Consider the following 12,594-nt stretch of genomic DNA (forward strand, 5'->3'; position numbering starts at 1 on the left):
CCACCCTCAAATTGATTCATTAAATCAGAGCAAAATCTATTCAAAAAGTGCATAATGGCCATATTTTTTTTTCGTCTTTTGAACTAGGCCTTATATGTTTTGCATGTGGATGTATCATCACGGGGTTGAGTGTCTTGCATCATGATGACCTTTTTGTGACCTTCAAATGTGACCTCAAGGTCAACTTTATGTTGTTTTTTTTTCGTGAAAAACGCAACCATGTAGGCCATAACTTCTTCTCCTTTTGACCTAGGTCTTACATCTTTGGCATGTGGATGTATCATCATGAGGTGGTGTGCCTTCTTAAAATTGTGACCTTGAACTTTGACCTCGAGGATGATAATTGTGTTTTTTGATAAGAAACACTTGTACGGGCCATGATTTTTATGTAGTTATGAATTCATGTTTATTTAAAAAAAAAATCATATTACACAAGCTTCAATTGACCATACAACAATATAGTCACATTTTATGACATGTCAACCCATTCCATGCACAGGGAATACATAATGGACATGTAGTCACATAAAATTGTTTGAAAAAGGAATAGTTTCTTTTGAAGCGCAATGTACATACTTAACTACTCAACAGACAGCAAAGTGAAACTTCCTAGGAATCAAAAAGAAGAAGGAGTTATGCCGAATAACTATATACCAATAATGGGACGGACGGAAGGACAGACGGACAGGGGTGAAACAATACCCCCCACCCCCCCCCCCCCCCCCCCCCCAAAAAAAAAGGATGTAACTGATTTTTGATTTGAGATACGAGCTGTTGAAATTAAAAGCATGACACGCCAAAAATACATATGATACATAGGGAGAAGCTTTAAAGTTGGCAGTTGCTTTACATGATCAAGATTTTCACTTTATTGGTCCACAGATTCAAAAATATACCACTCAAAATTTAAGAACAAAACTATTCGTGCAAAGAACCACGGTTCATGAGAGATGAAATAGAGCTGACTGTGCAAAATCCTTATACTGTGAAATCTAGTTCGTTAAACATAGAACTTTTTTAGTATTTCTGCAGAGGTTATGAAAATTAAATACAACTGTTTGTAGTAAAAAAAAAAGCACGGCAGTAACAAGTTTCACATTATTTTTTGGGCCCCTTATTATTATAGAGAATAATTACTATATTCAGTAATAATCTTGAACTGAAACTTGAGAAGAAACATTTTCACTTGTCACATTTTTTATATTTATTTCAAAATTGCATTTGATTTAAAAATTCGGAAAGATACACAAACATGACACAAGCACAACAAAAGAAAAATAACAAATTTTGCTATCCCTTCGAAATTTAAATTTGATAAAGCAAAAATAACATGTTCTATTTATATCATACATGTGTAGTTCAGTTTTAACCATGATTCTAAATATAGACTTTACTTTCCCTGAAATTGCGGACGGAATAGAAGACACCCGTCTATGTTCTACACCTGTCAGGATAAAGGTTGAAAAAAGATACTAGAAAGATGTAGTTTTTTTTTTATTCAGATGAAAGTGAGAGTGCATAAAAATGTGTAGTGTTTTGTGGACTGAATCGGATGTTTTTTTCTCTTCTTTTAGTCGTTGTTCCGTGACATGTAATTAATGTACTGGTGGTTGATTATCCCCCTCGGTATCTTCTAACTTTTTACATGAATATAAATCATGTAATACAATATTGAATTGCACTTTTTTTAAAATATGCCAGAAATTTTAAAATTAAAAATTATGCATAACCTACTTTACATTAAGTAAGTGTATTACTAAGCCCAAAGTGTATTTCATTAAAAACTACAGGTATATGGTTAAAAAATAAGTATTGTGGAGTCAATTCAGTTTTGATTTTAATCAATTTGGTACGAAGATCTACGAACAGAAGCATTGTATAATTGTCCATGGTTTATTTATTTATTTTGTTAAAATTGTATTGTCAGCACGGTGGGGGGTAACTTCCTATTATTGGGTATACGGGGATGTGCCAAAAATATGGGTCATAATTTTGCGAGATTTTATATAAAAATGGGCCTCCTTTTTAATGACATCCTATATTAAAATGCATTTACGTTTGATAACTGTATATTGATTTGGGCTATGATCTACATATCATATATAAATATGCTATTGAGAATCTTAATTAATGGTCAGTTATTATGTTGAATTAAATCAATTCATTTGGAAGTTCACCTTTCAAATAAGTTCCCTAATGTGCACCAAACAATGACAATTCATATATAAAAACTTAAGGGTAGCTGGTATATATTTATGAATTATGAGTGATGATGAGTTAGTGCTTATATAAGCATGGGTCATATTTTAAATATTGTATATAAGACATTATAAGTATAGGTCATTCTTTCTTAAATATTTATATAACTAAAGGTACTGAATTTCAGTGAATGTTATATTAAAATGGGTACGTTTTTTGAGGCAAAAATGGCACACCCCTACCAAAAAAATATCGAAGTGTCTGTATATATAGTGTTGTCATGGAAAATTCTAGAACACTCTATAATGGAACATTGTGGAAAATCCTGGAAAGTTACAACGGAAGTTTCTGGAATAACGTAGAAGTTTAAATTACGCATCTTTTATAAGGATCATTCTAGAAAGTTCCAATCATTCTGTGATTGTTCCAGTGATTCCTAAACTGCACAGTTATAAGATTATTTGGTAAACAACTATCAGGCCATACAACACAAATTAGGCCAACATAAATAAACATAATAATTACAATATCATAACACCTCCCCCCTTAAAAGAAGTTTTAGTGTAACAAAAACTTATCATGAATAATATGAACAAAAATACATAATATATGCAAAGTGATTTAATAAGCTCTAGATAAAGCATCAGCTATTACATTATCTTTACCCTTAATATGTTTTACAATTACATCATATTCCTGTAACAATAAACTCCACCTAGTCAACCTCTGATTCTTATTTCTCATTTTATGCATGAAGGTGAGAGGATTATGATCAGTATAAACAAGAATAGGATATACAGTGGGATTCAAATATACATCAAAATGTTGAAGTGCTGACAACATTGCAAAACACTCTTTTTCAATAGTTGAATAATTTTTCTGATGTTTATCTAATTTCTTAGAAAAATATGATATAGGTTTTTCAACATTATCATCTGTCTCTTGATATAAAACAGCTTGGATGAAATTTGAAAAAAGGCAAGACAGCTAGGCTTTTGAGCAAAGACAGGAACAGTAATTTGGCATAACAAGCAGATTACAATTTATGTAAACAATATCAGGATAAACTAATGAAAATTGAAGGTCCCTAAAGAATGAAATATAAAAATGCAGGAAAATGATGTCAAATAAGGGAGGGTAGGAGGGGTCCTGATCCAAAAATCCAGGGCTTAAAAACACAAAATCCCGAGTTTAAATAAATTTAAATCCCGACGTCTTGAAATTCGAAAAAACAATTCCCGGATACCGAAATCCTGAGCTTAAAAAATATCCCGGTCCCATCCTCCCTCCCCAATGATTACAACTAGAAAAATGCAGGACACAATTCTAGCCCCCCCCCGCTTTTCCCCCATACAATCATCCTTAGAGTTATGACTTTTTGTACTTTATTTCATTTTATGTAAGACCTAGGCATTGGCAAGTAAAAAACGAAAACATTTATCATGGTCCTTTGACCTTCTGTTTCCCTCCTTTTCAAACGTCCTGGTTTTCTGTTGGTAAATTTATTTCACTCTGAAATCTCCCTATTATGTCTCTTTAAAGATTCATTCATGGAAAATGAGTAACTTTAAATGGATTAAAAGATTAAATGAATAACAATAGGTGTACAGCTGCTCCTAGCAATAATGTAAACATTCTAATCATGATCTTTTAAAAGCTTGCATATTGCACATAATTTTAAAACGTAGCAATGAATCAGACCATGAGTAAGAGTTATCTTTTCTTAGGTGTTCTGTACCCCCTTAAATGCTGAAGATTTTTTTTAACTTTTTAACTGAATTTTTGTGACAAAAAAGAAAAAGTTAGTTTTTGATTTGGGAATGTATGGTCGGATGGGCAGGCGGCGGCCAAATGTTGTCCGTGCATTTACTCATCAACGCTTCAACCAAAGCTTTTAAAATTTTGATATGTTGTTACTGACAACAAAATGGAGGTCAAGTTCAGTAATGACGATTTTACTTTTACCGTTCCGAAGTTAAAGTTCTTGAAAGATTGAAAAATGGTGTTTCCAGTTGTGTCCTTGCATTTACTCATGAACTATTCAACCAAAGCTTATAAAATTTTAATATGTTGTTCCTGATGACAAAATGGAGGTCAAATTCAATATTGAAGATTTTGACTTTTACTGTTTAGGAGTTATGATTCTTGAGAGATTGAAAAATTGTGTTTTCAGTCATGTTGTTGTATTTTTTACTAATAAACCATTCAACCAAAGGCAAAGCTTTTCAAATTTTAATATGTTATTAATGATGAAAAAATGGAGGTCAGATTTGATATTGACGATTTTCACTTTCATAGTTCAGCAGTTTATATGGTTCTTGTGATATTGAAACATGCCATGACACAAATAAATGTTAAAAAATCCGGTTTGCCGTCACTTTGACAGCTTCTTGTTATATTGTGATATCTGTTGTTTTAGGAACATTCGGTGCAACCTGGTCATTAAATTTGATTTGCAGTAAAATAGATATAAAATTATGTAAAAACTAGCAAAAAAGTGTGCATATATGTAAAGCAAAATTCTAACCGGATGAAATATCCTAGAGCCAAGGAAAGGGTTTAAACCTTTTCGTTAAAAAGTCAGACTGATTGTTCAATTTGATTTTACACTTTTTCAAAAGTGGGGCGAGTCGGTAAACAAGAGTGGGACGATTTTTTTATAAAGTGGCAATATAGTATGGGCCGATTGGCAAGTGGGGCGAGTTGACATTGCTTGATATCTCATCGTGTTCGGGGGTCATAAAGGGTATACATCATATAGTAATATATAAAGTATATTATAACGGTTGTGTGGCGTTCTAAACTAGATTTTATGAATTGACAATTGTTAATTGTTTTTCGTTTTATCTAAAACAGCTGGGATGTAAAATAGTTATCCTCCGGCCATCGGGGTGATCTAACACTGACACACCGCGTCCTTGTGGGATAACTATTAATTAAAGATGAATATTATGAAACATATGAAAAAAAAAACAGAAGTAATTTCGCATATCTTACTTGTGAAAAATATCATGATCAATTTAATATATGAAATAAGGTAAGTGAAATACAGGTAAACATGGTAAAAGTGAGTTGTTTTCAGATCTCAGTACAAATAAAAAAGTAAAGGTAGAACTATAGTTTTTTATAGTATAGGAACGGAAAATATATACTGGTAAATACTATCTGCATAATACAGATAGAATTTCACTCCTCTGGATAAAATCTACCTGTGAAATACCATGTCTGGGAAAAATACTGTAACAAATTATCCCCAGGATAAAATATCACAAAGGAAGAAATAAACTGTTACACATACAGGTACATGTTATCAAAGCGAACAAAATATTGGTAAGGTAACAATTACCACAATGATGAAGTACGATGGAATGAGTCTTGGACGAATAATTAAAGACGACAGGAAACATCATAACACTCCCCCTTCTATAATGGGTATTATAGTGTATGCTGACCTGGATATTTACACCAGGCAAAATGTAGATTGGTTTCTATCATCAATAATGTATCACTTCCAAAGAAAGTAAAAAAAAAAAGATATGAATAATTTAAAAAGAAACATAGACACAAACTGCTGCAAATAACATTAGATATTACATAAGACATAACCTTGTTAATTTGTTTTCAGAGAATTTGGAATGATGGCTCTAGGAGTGTTAGATATAAGCTACAGCGATGTCAGTGCACAAGCATATGCTATGCTTAGTAAACCATTGCCAGATTTCAACAATAAGAGTGCTATAGAAATTGCCTATGATGCTAGCTATGGAAGCTTCATTGCACATCCATGTTGTCAGAAGTGGTTAACAAGAAAATTATTTGGTTCTATCCAAGTGAAAGAATTGGATTGGGGGATTTGTAGACTGCCATACTGGTTCAAGGTATACTGATTAATGCTAACTTGCAGATCATTCAAATATACTTAGAACAAAAACGGTCCTTATAAATTACCTGTGTGTACTTGATCTATACTGGGTCTTTAAGGGGGTAGACCTTGGTTCAGGGAGATAACTCTTTAAATCAGTTATGTGTTTGTAAATGTCAAGTTTCGTCAATGAATTTTAAGCATTTACCTGAAACAGATTGGAAATAATCTATGTATCCAAGAAGCTTAGAACATTTTTTATGAAATTGGCTGACACAAACGTACTGATGATTTTAAGAGTTATTTCCCTTAACCTAGGTCTACCTCCTTAAAGAAGAAGAATCTATCACTTTACCAATTTTCCTGGATGGAGGCAAATATTTTGTACTAACATAACCATTTGATTTCATGGCAAAAGTCGACATACAAGCCTACTGAAGTTTATTGTTTATCTATACCCACAAAATTGGCATGCAGATACCCAATCCACTATGAATAAATATGTTTAAACTAAACAGCAAACTATAAAGGGCCACAAAAATGACTAGTGTAAAACCATTCAAACAGGAAAACCAACAGTTTAATCTATATAAAAAACGAGAAACACTTATGAACCACATCAACAAACCACAGCTATTGAACATCAGATTCCTGACTAAGGACAGGGTTTAAATGTTTTGATAGATACCAACCTTCACCCTTATCTTAAACAAAAGTGTAACATCACAACATAGAAAGAGACACTAAAAATGGCTTAACTCAATCAAAAGACAAATTAACACAAGTCAACATATACTGATCGAATAAAATTGACCTACTATACAATGTAAATACAAAATCAATAAAATAAGGGGTCTAGTAAGGATATTTTTATTTTTCAGATTCTATCCAGTGTTTTTTTCTTCTTCCCAATGTTCTTTTGGATTGTGTTTGGAAGATCAGCTGGATATAAGAACAAAGGACTTACAATGAATGGTAAAATTTTAAGAAGTAAAGCCAGGAAATGCTAAAACTTATACTGTAAACCAACATATTTTTGTGACTTTTATAAGTAGAAAAATAACGTGAATATATATCTTTGTGTGTATATGTAAAACTTTTATCTTTCAATTTGTAAATACACATTTACAAAATAAAAAATCCTGAAAATATATCAGCGCAAAGTTGACTATAAAAGTCTTAATTGCAAAAAAAATATCTACGAAAATAATTTTAAGTAAAATAATGTAAATTCACAATTATTGCACTTTTTCATTAATGCATCCTATAGTATGATTTTTTTTTATGGCAGAATAATGGTACTCAAATTTAGAAAATTCATGCAAATAATCAGTTTAAAAACATTTTAATGTTATGTTTAATGAACGAATTACAACAAATTTTTAGGGCCATTATTGACTATTTCTTTGCCTTGATCTTTAGGTCTTGTTGACAGACATTGAAGATCATATTGGAACAATACAAACCTTTAACCATTGGCCTTTATTATTACAAATTGGATAATAACTAATCATGTGAGAAATGTAAACTCTTTTCCACTTATCATATCAATACATTGTATAGTGTTCTTTCAGCTATTTTCCTAATGCATGTTGTTTAAAGGTTTGTTTGGCTTGCTTGCTTTGTTTGTTTAAATGTTTGCTCAAGCCAATAACATTATACAAGCTGAAGCCTCACCTATCTATTGATTATAATTGTAAAAACTATGATGCTTGAGCAAACAGTTATACAAACAAAGCAAGCACACCAACAAAACCTTTTAGCTACATGCATTAGGAAAATAGCTGTAAAGAAGGAATTCTTGTTCAGAATGATAATGCTTAAAAAAAAAATCTTTACCATTTCTGGATCAAACGATTTCAAATTTGAATTCAATCCTTGAAGCTAATTAAATTGTAAAACATTTGTTATATTTATGAACATTCATTACTTTAAGTGTAAATTTGACAGCTCATGCTTCTTTAAAATGAGGTGGTACCAAAAATCTTGACTAAAATTAATTTATCTGGTTTAATTTCATAAAATTTGGACAAAATGTTTACTTTGACAACTAACAAAAATATCAAAATATCAAAAAACTTGAACCACACATTTTATCGGAAAAATTTCATTGACTATATAGTAGTTTGACAAACACTAATTTGGATCATTGAGAAGTTAATTATTTACTTAATGTTAGAACGTGATTAAAATGTTAAACTGATTTCTACCCGGTTGTGTTATGTACATGTACCATCTTAAGAGGAACATTTGTGTTTCTTTTGAAGATTTGTTCTTGGTAGAAGATGATATCTCAAGCTCGTCATCTGAAGAAGATCCAATTTTACCATTTACTAGATCAGGACTGGTGAAAGAATTAAATGGTGTAAGTGACCATTTTTGAGTCATTTTGAAAATACACAATGGGGATTTTACTGTTTTGTTTTTGTGTTTGTTGTTGTTTTTTTTTGGGGGGGGGGAAGGTGGGGGGTAACTTATTCTGTATTCTTTAAATATTTAGACTATATTTCTCAATGTTTTTGTCGAGCCTGCAACTTTTGTTGCAGAAAGCTCGACATAGGGATAGTGATCCAGCTATGGTGGCGGCGGCGTTAGCTCACTTCTTAAAAGCTTTATATTTTAGAAGGTGGAAGACCTGGATGCTTCATACTTTGTATTTAGATGCTTCATTTTACGAAGTTTCCGTCAGTCACATATCCAATATCCTTGACCTCATTTTCATGGTTCAGTGACCACTTGAAAAAACAGTTCAAATTTTTTGTAATGTTTAATTCTCTCTTATTATAAGTAATAGGATAACTATATTTGATATGTGCGTACCTTGCAAGGTCCTCATGTCTGTCAGACAGTTTTCACTTGACCTCGACCTCATTTCATGGATCAGTGAACAAGGTTAAGTTTTGGTGGTCAAGTCCATATCTCAGATACTATAAGCAATAGGGCTAGTATATTCGGTGTATGGAAGGACTGTAAGGTGTACATGTCCAACTGGCAGGTGTCATCTGACCTTGACCTCATTTTCATGGTTCAGTGGTTATAGTTAAATTTTTGTGTTTTGGTCTGTTTTTCTCATACTATATGCAATAGGTCTACTATATTTGTTGTATGGAATGATTGTAAGGTGTACATGTCTAGCGGGCAGATGTCATGTGACCTTGACCTAATTTTTAGGTTCAGTGGTCGAAGTTAAGTTTTTGAGTTTTGGTCTTTTTATCTAATACTATATGCCATAGGTCAACTGTATTTCGTGTATGGAAATATTTTATGATCTTGATGTCAGTCGTGCAGGTTTTATTTTACCGTGACCTCATTTTTATGGTTCATTGCACAGTGTTAAGTTTTTGTGTTTGGTCTATTTTTCTTAAACTATAAGTAATGGGTCAACTATATATGTTGTATAGAAGCATTGTTAGCTGTACATGTCTGCCTGGCATGGTTCATCTGACCTTGACCTCATTTTCAAGGTTCATTGGTCTTTGTTTAGTTATCTTGGTTAATGTTAAGTTTATGTGACAGTTGTAATAAAGCTTAGCTTTATACTTAGGACTATCAACATTATATCAATGATTAGTATAGAAGGCAAGACATTTCAGTGGTGCACTCTTGTTGTCTAGTTTCATTATTCCTGTATTTGTTTTTTTTATGTTAAGACCCTATTATTCTCTTCTTTATTTGTTTGACACTTTTTTTCTCTTTTTTTTTATGTCATCTTTAATTTTTTGGAACTTTTTCTCCATTTTTTATATTTTAGCCTATTATTCTGTATTATGTTAATCCCATCAAGACCATGATAGTATTAGATAGATGTGATTACTTGTCTGGGTTTGACTATGATGTTTGTACTCTTTGGTGTCATCATGTTCTTCAAACATTTAGACTTGAAACACCACAGAACAGACATTAATTGTTGAAATGTACATCTGGTCACCAATTTTTGTGTTAATGTTATTCTTATTATAACTTAAATTTAGAACCGATTAGCTTTTTTTTTCTTCTTTTATGAAATAAAAAATCAATTGTTTGATTTTACTAGAAACTATAAACAGAATACAAAAATGACAGATGCAAACCAACAATAACTACTGAAATACAGGCACCTGATAAAATATAAAGTAAATTATTTGAGTTCATAAACCAAAATGCTACTGAGTAAAAAATTTCTGGATTCATATTACCAATGTTAGTTCAACTGATCAGGCAGAGCTTACATTTTAATTTGCATAAGGACAGTCTATTTGAAGATGTGTGTGATAAGGATGATTGCCGTTATAAGTATTACTGATTTCTAAGCACCTATCAGTGTCATCAATGGAATTTACAGAACAATGACTGGACACTTCATTGATGAGTTTATCCTAAAACACCTATCTATAGATGAACTGGTTTATTGTGAGCGAAACGGTTATACTCCGCCCAGTTAAGTGAAATAAATTGAGTAATAAATAATGAGTAAATCACAAAACAGAAGTACAACTGAGTAAACTTGAAGGGGTTGGGGAGGGGGGAGGGGGGAAAAGGTTTTTACAGCAATTATTGGAACAGTCCTATCCTTATTTTATGAAGACTATATACTCTTTATGTATCATATCTATCAGTTTAAAAATAAGATGATTATTTGTTCATTGACGACATATTTGCAGATGAAACGAAAGTCATTGAAGCACAAAATTAGTGGTGCTTTAAGAGCAAAGAGGCACAGAAAATTGCCAGTATGGAAACAAATGAATTTATTATGGACTGCACCTATTACCAAATTTTGGATAACACAGGTAAGTTACATTGGAAAAATTATGTTTTTAACAAACATTTAAGACTTTCAAAATGTGTTTTATTTACATAGGATGTTGTACAAAAAATAAAATTTTATAAAAAATAAATTCTATTTCCAAGACAAAAATATCATTTTGAAAAACATTTTTATGCCCCACCTAGAGGCATTATGTTTTTGGTCTTTGTGTCTGTTTGTCCGTCTATACCTTTTCCTACTTTAGGCTTAAGTTTTTAGTCAATGTTATTTTTGTCAGCTAAACTTTTCTTCCTGTCCACATAAAGACATGAAAATGGAAACCAAGGATGCGAGTTCATTTGCAGAATATCTAACTCAAGATTTGTGAAAAAGGTCAATTATTCAGAATATCATAAAGCATTATATAACTGACAGTGATGGACAATTATGTCATCAAACAAAACTGAATAATTGACAACAATTGCAAAGGTGGGGAATAAATACCGCCATGATCCCCAAGTCCATGAGTTGGGGAGACCGCCACCCGAGACATCCTTGGAGACTACTTTTTATGACAAAAGGAAAAATTCAGAAAAATAACATATCTTTCAACTCAAAACATTAGTGTAAATAACAAAATTAGGCAGAGCAAGCCCTGTTGACCTCTACCGTAACTGTTTGGCCAGTAGAAATGCCAATGTAAAGCAAACCCTTTTGACCTTTACATTCCCATGTCATACTGTTTGAAGTTCATCCTATTACAAACATTAAAGTAACTTAAATGTGTAAGGTACGCAGAGTGAAACAATATAATTAAAGACAAAATACATAGTTATATAAAAAATCAAAAAAAAATCAAAAAAAAATACAATACAAATATATTTACATATCATTTTGCAAACAATATTAAACAATGGATTGAGCAAGCCCTGTTGACCTCTATTCATATTGACATAAAAGTCTACTCTAAATAAACGCAATGACGCAATTAAAAGAAAAGAGTAAAAGATAGAGCAAGCCCTGTTGACCTCTACCAGCTTAATTAATACATAATGGAAAAATATAATTTATTTGGCAGAGCAAGCCCTGTTGACCCCTGTCAAATGATACTTAAAAATTATCCATTCGAATATAATTTTGCAATGCATTTGATTTCCATCTACCCATTTGTTGTATAACAGATAAAGATGTGCCTTTAGCTGCTTCACTTGTTGCAGCGCCTATTCTAAAACTATGACCCTTGTAAAGCTCTGGGCTTAAACCTATAAAAATTAATAGGGACTTCAAAGAGGAATTAAAATAAGTGTAAGCTACTGGTGTACCACAAAGAAATTGAAAAAGGGGACCGGACTTGTGTTTTGCTAGCTTTATATAATCCATCATTGTTTTTACAGGGCAAAACATATTACCAAAGTTTCGAGTAATTAAAATAGTCTTGGGACGCAAGTCACTATGTTTGTAAAATGTCATTGTGACGGTCATATTTATTGGGACCTGATTTTTATAACCCACAGAAATGTCTGACAACTGTAAAACTTTGTTATTTTCATTTTTGTTTTTAACAGCAATTTCTCCTATCCTGAGGAAACAATGAAATGCCAAGGACATCATAGCCTTTAAAAGGAACTGATTGAAATGATCCCGTATAACATGGGAAACCGCTAACAATGATTTTGATAATATCTCTTTTGTAATGGGTAATCTGGTCTCACAGGAACTCCTCAAATTTTGTGCACCCTTGATAATCTTTTTTATTAAAAAAGAATTTGTAGGATCAGTCAAACATTTTAACTTGTGAACATAACTT

The 12,594-nt window shown here is 31.9% G+C and overlaps 1 protein-coding gene across 4 annotated transcripts in view; it reads left to right on the forward strand.

Moving 5' to 3' along the window:
* The window catches only part of LOC143047443 (transient receptor potential cation channel subfamily M member-like 2), a 76,665-nt gene that overhangs the window by 30,174 nt on the left and 33,897 nt on the right, over nt 1-12,594 (forward strand). For all 4 annotated transcript variants that reach the window (XM_076220508.1, XM_076220507.1, XM_076220510.1 and 1 more), the window contains 4 exons: nt 5,825-6,077; nt 6,943-7,036; nt 8,329-8,426; nt 10,702-10,830. In XM_076220508.1, coding sequence (XP_076076623.1) covers nt 5,825-6,077; nt 6,943-7,036; nt 8,329-8,426; nt 10,702-10,830 — 574 coding nt within the window. The remainder of the gene's footprint in view (nt 1-5,824; nt 6,078-6,942; nt 7,037-8,328; nt 8,427-10,701; nt 10,831-12,594) is intronic.

Source organism: Mytilus galloprovincialis, chromosome 10 (genome assembly GCF_965363235.1).
Source record: "Mytilus galloprovincialis chromosome 10, xbMytGall1.hap1.1, whole genome shotgun sequence".
In the NCBI taxonomy this organism is placed as follows: Eukaryota; Metazoa; Mollusca; class Bivalvia; order Mytilida; family Mytilidae; genus Mytilus; species Mytilus galloprovincialis.